Source organism: Pseudorasbora parva, chromosome 12 (assembly GCF_024679245.1).
Source record: "Pseudorasbora parva isolate DD20220531a chromosome 12, ASM2467924v1, whole genome shotgun sequence".
In the NCBI taxonomy this organism is placed as follows: domain Eukaryota; kingdom Metazoa; phylum Chordata; class Actinopteri; order Cypriniformes; family Gobionidae; genus Pseudorasbora; species Pseudorasbora parva.
The window spans coordinates 11,162,447-11,172,198 of record NC_090183.1 but is presented as its reverse complement, the minus strand read 5'-3'; the positions used below and the strand labels follow the sequence as shown (position 1 = coordinate 11,172,198).

The 9,752-nt window shown below is 37.1% G+C and overlaps 1 protein-coding gene across 2 annotated transcripts; it reads right to left on the bottom strand.

Moving 5' to 3' along the window:
• Nucleotides 1-385: 385 nt before the first annotated feature.
• rgn (regucalcin) lies at nucleotides 386-9,473 on the bottom strand. Of its 2 annotated transcripts, XM_067459065.1 has the most exons (8): nucleotides 9,355-9,423; nucleotides 9,187-9,256; nucleotides 7,078-7,243; nucleotides 6,666-6,851; nucleotides 5,783-5,989; nucleotides 5,559-5,690; nucleotides 2,412-2,566; nucleotides 386-2,322 (listed from the first exon to the last, which is right to left on the bottom strand). In XM_067459065.1, the coding sequence occupies exons 3-8, from the start codon at nucleotides 7,238-7,240 to the stop codon at nucleotides 2,272-2,274; spliced, it is 894 nt and encodes a 297-aa protein (XP_067315166.1). In that variant the 5' UTR covers nucleotides 7,241-7,243; nucleotides 9,187-9,256; nucleotides 9,355-9,423; the 3' UTR covers nucleotides 386-2,271. The 2 variants fall into 2 exon arrangements, with proteins under 2 accessions (XP_067315166.1, XP_067315165.1); XM_067459064.1 differs by lacking the exon at nucleotides 9,187-9,256 and having other exon boundaries at nucleotides 9,355-9,473.
• Between the last annotated feature and the right edge of the window lie 279 nt (nucleotides 9,474-9,752).

Sequence of the window (9,752 nt, the reverse complement as noted above, 5' to 3'; positions counted from 1 at the left end):
TTAATTCAATAAATAGATTCATTAACTGATTGTTCATCAATATTCTTCAAAATATATTTTACCTTTAATAGAAGAAACATACACATACAGGTTTGGAACAATTTGAGGGTGAGAAAATTGACATAATTGTAATTTTTGGGTGAACTAACCCTTTAATGCATGGTATAAAAAGACCTTTCAGCTGAGATCATGAATCCCTTTGTTTTCAGCCTCTTCCCTCCAACCACCATTCTGGTATTTAACAGCAACTTTTTCTGAACCAATCCATTCCCAGTGGAAAACAACATAATGCCCTATGTTCTCCCCCCACTAAATACAGTTGTGCTCTGAAAAACAGATCATATATTTACAATAGGTTGTGAATGGTGTCATTTTGACATTTAAGAGCATTTAAAAATGTTTATTATGTTATCACAATTACAACATTTTTAGAATCATACTTATTTGACTTATTCAGTAACTCCCTTCAGCAGCACAGCTAAACAATCATCAAGTTTATGGTTAATATACATTATAAGCATCAAGTAAAATTACCTACAAATCCACGAAAAATCATCACTCGCAATAATTTCCTAAACAAAGTCACAGATTGGTCTTGGTTTAGTTGATGTAAACACAATTTAAAATAATAAATTTACTACATTTTACTGTAATTTCACCTTTTATTTTAGTTATTTAGACTACTCAGAATGTCTACAGCCTTATTCGGATGGTAATTGTTTCTCATGGGGACCTAAGGTATTTTCAACATTATGGGGCTTGTCAGTGATTTTATTGCCATCCGAATCCAGAATGCCATTGTTTTTCTCCCACTACCAGGTAAAACCCCCCAGCTGGATGCATTTTAAAGATCTAGTCTAGACTTTTATTACTGAAAGGCTGGAAGAACAATATTATTTAATTTCACTACTCAGAGGAGAAAGAGAAGAAAAGCATTTGAAACGGACCATTATTATGGCAGCAATTAAACACATTAAAAATATATATCAAGCAGTTTTATGTTTATAAGTGACTGTATTAACTTATTTCTGCTAATTCCCCTCAGGGCTGCATTGTGGTCGTATCTAGGTGCAAGTCCACTATCTGATCCGGATACGGCCTGGATCCAGGAGACTACTGTAAACCTCTGGATAATCAGAGCACATTAACATTAGCGTAGATGCCATTCTTCTTATGATGTAACAAGTACATCAGGTGTTATGGGAAGTGTTCCCGGTTCAGGCTGACCTAGTTAATACAGGATAATAGCGCATATATCTTCCTATTTTTAAAAAGATTTATGATCAAATAATAACTAGGATATTATTTTACTATTATTAAAGTAAATATGATTTTATTCTTATTAATCCAAGCATATGACATTCATCATGCGACTGACCATTTGAGCTCCTCCTCCAGTTACCGTCCAAACAGGGCTTTAGGGGCCATTCATACAGAACGTTAGCCTAACAAGCCAGACCCACATCAAGATGTTTGGTCTGGAAACTCACCATAGACAGGGTTCAATCCGAGGGGCGGGATAAACGGTTGTCTTTCAAACTCCCTCTGCACGCGATAGGATAGCGCTACAACCAACCAGAGCAACGAAGGTGAAGAGGAGCTTGTTGACACATTAAACATTCGCCGTATCCGGTTGGCAAAACAATGAACACATCTTCCCTTTTTAAGAATGACTTCAGTGCCGTTCTTTGTTCTTAACTCCAAGTCTTCCAGAGTCGCCGTCAAAGCTGATTCGAAAGACCGATGTTTGTCAGTTTCTGTGTTTACTAGAAGCACGCAAACGCAACTCGGCAGTCATCATTATGGCCCCGCCCACTGACTCTATACACGATGTGATTGGCCCAACAGGAGTTTGGCGTTTACAGCTCAGAAGGGTATTGAGAGTTGCGAAACGACACTCACGGGCAGATTAGATTTGCTGCCGCTAGGGTGCGTTTAGATTTCTAGGCTAACAGAATGTGTTTTTGTAATTAAAAACACGATGCAGGGCGGTGAGTTTTTAGAACGCTGTGTCATACGGGACACTGCAAGAAACATGAATGCATCGATCAAACACGTCCGTCTAAACACATGTTTGCATAGAAAAACAATGGAAAAGCAGTGCAGTTGAATGCAAAAATACATTCAGTGGGAATGGACCCTAAATCATCTGAAATGAGCTAAGATTTTCTATAAAGTATATAATAATATATCACTGATTGGACAATTAGAACATTGTTGTAGTATTGTGACAGAAAAATGTTTTCATTAACATCACTTTTTTCCCTGTTTTCATCCAGTGTATGAATATGGTGGGATGCCCTTCACTCCTAAACCAGACACCTGGAGTAAGAACAAAGAATATAATGTGTCATTATGTGTCAGAGGTCATATCATGCTACTTTGTGCGCGATATTAAATGAGACGTCTACCTTAAAAATGCAGCCGGCCCCAGGTTGCTTGGCCATTGAATCTGAATCCATGCCTGTATACGCGGAGGTGACGTAGAGATCACTATAGTCCTTCCCTCCAAAACAGCATGAGGTGGTTTTCTCAGCAGGTACTTTCACTGTCTGCAGCCGTGTGCCTGAGAGAGGAAGTTCATTAACTACTGAAATAATAAAAGCCTAGACTTCCCCACAACATGTACACCTATTCTATGTAACGTTAGGCAGCTTGATCAAATTATTTTACATTTTTAAATACCCGTTTTTGGGGCGCCCCTTTGTTTTTCTCACCCATTCTAGCAGTTAGCATCAAGTACCATATATCATTTTAAACAGGAGAACATGAAGGTTCCATCTAGCTCATTTGAAGTTCCAATTTTACATTCATTTAGTGTGAGAATGGATTCAATTAATACAATTTTAAGAAAAACTGGCAGCAAAAAATGTGGTGTTTTACTGTGAACTCATACAGAACTTCATGAAGTTTGGATTTTTTTTCCTTTAGAAAGTTAGACTTGGTTATTTTAGACTTCCAGATAAAATGTTGTCTATATGTAACTATCCTTCAGCAAGTTATAGCCATTTATTATAATATTATTCTAGGCGTTTTTGAGTGAAAAACGCTGTCACTTAACAACATGTGACTTCACCTCACTCAGTATTAACAAACTCACATACTGATATTGCACTGCACTTTATTCTTGTGTTCATGTAACTACTCATTATAATGCTGTTTGCACATTACACTCCTGCACTTCTGTTATCCACGTATTTATTTTTAATCCAGTCTCCAGTTTACTTTATCTCACTTATTTTATTCCACATCTCTTATTTCTTTACTTGATTTATTCATAATTCTACATATGTATATATATATAGCACCTTATCCTATTCCTATTTTATCCTATCCCTATTTTATAATTTATTGTGCTTTTTTTGTTAATTGTTATTTGCTGTCCATGGAGCGGACCTGTCTACATTTCACTGCCGGTTGTATTCTGTATAACTGTGTATGTGACAAATAAAACTCTTGAACTTGAACTTGAAAACAGGTGTATTTTATTTACTGAAAAATGTAGATGTGTCCAAAAAAGTTCAGGGAGTAAAGTAAATAGAAAGATTGTTATATAATCTATAACACTGACGCAAACATTTTTCTTCGGAGAAATACACTCACCTAAAGGATTATTAGGAACACCACACTAATACTGTGTTTGACCCTTTCGCCTTCAGAACTGCCTTAATTCTTCATGGCATTGATTCAACAAGGTGCTTAAAGCATTCTTTAGAAATGTTGGCCCATATTGATTGGATAGCATCTTGCAGTTGATGGAGATTTGTGGGATGTTCATCCAGGGCATGAAGCTCCCGTTCCACCACATCCCAAAGATGCTCTATTGGGTTGAGATCTGGCGACTGTGGGGGCCATTTTAGTACAGTGAACTCATTGTCATGTTCAAGAAACCAATTTGAAATGATTCAAGCTTTGTGACATGGTGCATTATCCTGCTGGAAGTAGCCATCAGAGGATGGGTACATGGTGGTCATAAAGGGATGGACATGGTCAGAAACAATGCTCAGGTAGGCTGTGGCATTTTAACAATGCCCAATTGGTTCTAAGGGGCCTAAATTGTGCCAAGAAAACTTCCCTGACACCATTACACCACCACCACCAGCCTGCACAGTGGTAACAAGGCATGATGGATCCATGTTCTCATTCTGTTTCGCAACCTCAGTGCACCATTAACCAGGAGATTCTGTACTCTTTCAGAAGATTTGTAATAGCGCCCACTACCGTATAACAGTGAAAACATGAATACTAAGAAAATTCAGTCAGTGGTGCAGAAAGAGTAAAGTACATTTGAAGTAAATTCCTATGCACACTATCAGTAGACTGGTCTAGACAAAAATTCAAATACTCAGAATTAGGAACACATCCGTTTTCTTTATAAATCAATATTTTCAAATAATGAGATTGTAAGTTGATAAGATTGTATGTAAAACTATGTGAAAAGTGTTTAATAGGCTACTCAATCAAAAGTTCAAAAGATTGAGAACATGTATAGTCCAAATATACTTTTCTGTCAGTATAAGTCAAGTATACTTAAGTGCAATTTTAATTATATTTCTGAGAAATAGCCTACAGAAAGTATATTTATGAGAATTATATAAAAAATAGAGTTGATTAGTTTTTAGTTTTAAAGAAATATACTAATAGCACATTTGAATGAACTTCTTTTTCCTAAGGGATGTTATGAAATGATCATAGGGTCAGATGATGTAAAATTATAATGTGCATTCTTCCCTTTTTTGCTCCCTTTCATCACTTGCACTCGTTTGTTAAACTGAACAGCCCAGAAGAGAAGTACAATTTGCGATTCTCTTTTATTCATAGTCGAACCTATATTTAATATTATGCTTATCAAGACTATATTTATTTGATCAAAAATACAGTAAACACAGTAATACTGTGATATATTATTATAAATTATAAAAGCTACTTTATATTTTATTATATTTTTATGATGCAATTTGTTCCTGGAAGGGTAAATCTGAATTTTCACCACTCTACAATGCTTTATTTGGTGCTGAAGTAACATTTATTATTACTATCAATGTTAAAAAAAAAACAAAAAAACAGTTGTGCTGCTTAATATTTTTGTGGAAACCATGATACATTTTTAAGGATTCTTTTATGAATAAAATCTTCAGAAGAACAGTATTTTTGTAAAATAGAAATCTTTTGTAAAATTATAAATGTCTTTACTGTCACTTTTGATCAACTTTATGTGTCCTTTCTGAATAAAATCACATTAAACTCAAACTTTTGAACTGTAGTATTTTGCGATTTGGGAATATGTTTTTGAGGTTTGGTGGCAAATTATGGCAGCAACAGTGTATGTTCCCTTAGTGCTTCTTCCCTCAGAAAATTCCTACTGGGTCAATTTATGAGTAAATTAAGGTTAACATACTTGAGGAGATGTTCACATTTGATCGACAACATTTATTTTACATACTGTAACAACAGTCATTCCTCAAATGGGAATTTTGAAAAGTACAACAAATTACACATTTCACTAACTGGGCTATATGATACTCATATACAGTAAGTATTAATACAAACTCACACACCTGTTTGTGGGTCGATACGCAGCACTCTTCCTCCATTGAAGCAGGCAACCCACAGTTTGCCCTCTGTGTCTATGCACATCCCGTCTGGTATGGCTTCATCTTTCTCCATCTTGTAAACCATCCTCCGGTTAGCTTAAACACAAATAAATAAAAATAAACAGATTTTACAAAATCACACCAACTCAATTTTTCCATATCCACAATCCAATGAAAAACAAACTCACATAGCCCTCCAGTCTGGATGTCGTAATCGAAGGCCTCCACCATGAACGCCAGACTGTCGATGTAATAGAAGATGCGGTGATCCAGTGACCAGTCCAAACCATTGGAGATGTGCACTTGGTCAAAATGCTGGACAACAGAGTGGTCAGGATGGAGGGTGTACAGCGCTGCATCCATCACGTCTGGCTTCATGTCCAAACACATGGTACCTGGGCACAGTAATGGAGAAGTGGGAATGGCACAGTCCAAATGGGAATGATTCAGCTGGCTTTGGATTTTTGGGGGGGATTTACTGTACAGAATCAATGAGATCACACAAAAATGAAAATTCTATCATCATTTATTCATCCTCATGTTGTTCCGAAACTGCATGCGTTTCTTCCTTCTGCTAAAGATATTGTATCCTGTTGAATCCAAAAACGTTGCATTGTATTTTTTTGTCCATACAATGGAAGTCAGTGGGAACAGAAAAGGTTTTATCTGTATCGACCAAAATGTTCATATTGGTGCATCCCTAGCCAGAAATTATAAGTATTACAGTTACAGCTCTATAAACAATCAAAACACGAGGGCTCGTATCCTAAATGTTTAAAAACTGCTCCCCCCCCCGTATCCTGGTCTTTGTTTTTTATATTGCCTGTGGATAAATATGATGATTTTCGCAGGAGATCACAATAAGATATCCTCTCTGTTAACTTTTGTATGACAGCGTGCTGCGTGACGTCTTTTTATCGTTCTTTTGCGCATGTGGGTCATCCATCTTTCAGAATTATTATCAGCTATTGTAAATTACAACGCAGAACCACAACTGTCACAAAATAACACACAAATTTTACATTTTCTTATAGTTTACATATGCAGAGTAAAATTGAATTTCTGCAGTACCTGCAAAAAACCTGCCAGCTGGATCTACTTTTCCATCATTGAAGCGGGTGTTTGGTTTTTCCTTGTCATTGACATGGGCAACTGCTGTAATCGAACGCTTTACCCAGTCAACAAATGAAAAGCGAGTTCCCTCCGCGATGACGTAACCACCTGCCTGCCGTGGAACCACACAGCCTACAAGCTTCTCTGTGCAAAGAAAAGATATGGCATAGTAACTTCAATAACATATATACAAGCCAATTCCACTTTGAAACAATGCCTAATACATATTTTAATAAAATACAAGCTTCAAAACATTGAATACATGACTTTTAATGTGGCAACTGAGTGTTAAATTTGGTAGCATTTTCAACAAGTTCATCAAAAGTCACTAAAAATCCAGCCCACACTAAATGCATGTCTTTAGGCTTACCTGTGGAAATACTCTCTATATGACTGGTCAGAGAGTTCCACCGGCTGACCTTTTGACCAGTAATATCAACATACAACAAAGAGGAGTCCTTTTCCTCCCAGACTGGACTCTCACCGACTTCTGTCTTTTCTTTGATAACACATTCGACTTTTATGGACGACATGACCTAAAGCACAAAAGTATAGTTAATTTAAGTGTATGATGTCCTGAAACCACCTTTACCTTAGACACTGCTTAATTAAAGGAAGTGTATGGAAGATTGTGGCCATAACTGGTACAGCAATCACTTTTAAATGACTGTAGAGCGGTGTATCCCCTCTTCCCCTCCCCCCTGACTTGAGGTTGCCAGATAGGCTACAGGATCCAGCAGGAACGTTTGCATCTGCACTGTGGTAACTAGAGCAGATCTGGCAACCCGGATGCCGAAACACTACTGACTTCATGATTGGTCGATAGGTGGAGGGTGGAGCTTCAGGCCAAAACACAACATGTCAACATAAACAACAGTTGAGGGCTGCAACAAAAACTTTTAAATGACAATATCTTGGCCGGACTACTGTCAGTTATATACGTTTTTGAAACATGATTTCTTAATGTCTAGTGACATATCAGGGCCATTTTATGATTAATTGCTTTAAAGGTGCACTATGCAACTTTCCATCCACTAGAGGGCACCTATTCAAAACAAATGTGTAGTTTAATGAAGCCAAATGTGAGCGCATCTTGGGACATGTGGTCTTCACCTCACAGCCGGTGGAAAATAGGACACGGGCAGAAATCATGTTCATGAATGCAGTTATTAACGTTACTGTAGTGGGAAGCAGAGCAGGACCGAGTGTTGTGGAGCTGAGCACGGCTGCTGGAGCGATTGTTACACAAATACCCGCCTCGCGAGCACCGGGACTTTTATTATGAGGGGACACAGTCGCCGGGCGCCTGCACTGATCCGCTCTTCCGGTTATGATTATGAGGTAACGCAGCTCTGTTTATCATATTCGATACATTTAAGTGTGTTGAAAATGATGTTATGACGTTACTCCGTGCGTTCACTTGTTCACACTGCTAAGAGTAAAGCGCTCCTGCCAAATAAAACCCAAAACCGAGGGTAGCGCAGATATGACACAATTGACAGGCGACTTCCTCAGACAACATGCTGAAACGTCCCGGTCATTAGTTAAAATAGCAATTTTCTCACAATTTACAAATAGTTGGAAACATTTGGGATATTGTAGGTACTCAACTGAACAAAATATATAACACTGGCCTAATGGTTTTTGGATATTTTACTGCAAAAATACTACATAGTGCACCTTTAAGTAAAATAAAACTTAAACTAAAACTAAGTTCAGAACAATAAGCCACATGCCAAATAATAAACTACACTTGCAGCTCCTATTTCCAGTAGATACTCTCACTTTTAGCACACACTCCAGATTCATATAAATATAACTTCATCATCCATATAAATCATCTTGTGTACATGAACTCCTGATCTGTTGAACTCCTGAAGTGTATAATTTCTGCACCACTAGTGGCACCAAATGGAATTGCAATAATGAACTGTTGTCAAAACGGTTTCCCCAACACAGCCCCAAACTGCCATTGGTCGAACAAAGAGGTAGCCCCGCTCCAAACTCACGCCATTGGCTGTTGAGCCAAAAAGCTCTTATTATTATATATTTTTTCTATGGATTAAACTGGCGGGGCGGATAAGTCGCCATACTATTATTTAACATTACGCACATTTTGTTAATCACTTTAAAAAAAAATATAAATACCATTTAGTATTATAAAAATAGCCTACATTTAACTTAAATAAATTCATGAGCTTTGAATGAATGTGTGAAGTGACTGTATGTTAATGCAGTAGGCTAGTTGTCCATAATCATCATCTCGATCATTCATTTGATACTTATTAACGAAATAATTAATGTTAAACGAAAATGTGAATGCAGCACGTTACAAATGAATCATTGCTTAATCACAATTTGTCGTTGTGTAACACGATCGTGAAACGATACACAACCAAACAATTCTCTTTTTATACAACTCATCTGATTGTAAAATAAGACCGCGTGCAATAACATAAGCGAAGACAGACGCCCTTACAATGTTTCATTTGCAGCGAAGTTACATCAACAATCAAACTGGAGAACTCAGCACATTTTTGTGCAGTCTTCTGGAAGAGTTGAAGAACAAAACGAAGTGATAAGTCATGTCACTCCTGAAACCCTTGTTTTTGGACATAACTACAAACTATAAACGTTATTGTCGTACCTTTTAACTTATATCCTCTGTTGGTAGTCTTGCAAGTAGTTTTCGCACTTTGCAAGGTTCCGCCTGCATGTGATGTGAGAGTGAAGTACAGCGTCCTCTACGGTCATACTCATAAATGCACCCTAAAATCTAGATAAAAGTGCAGGCGAGAGGAGTTTGACCCCTTGAGCATGAGAATAAAGCGTGACAGTGGTAAAAACATCAAAGACCAGGACAAAAGTATAAGTCTATAGCCCATTTCTACCAAAGAACAAAAATCATGCTTTTGTAAATAAAATGACAAAAGTCGAAATTTACAAACTAAGTCATATGAGATTAAAAGTCACAATTATGAATGGAAAAGTCAGTTATGACATGAAAAGTCGAAATTGTGAAATACAAAGTCGAAAATATGACAA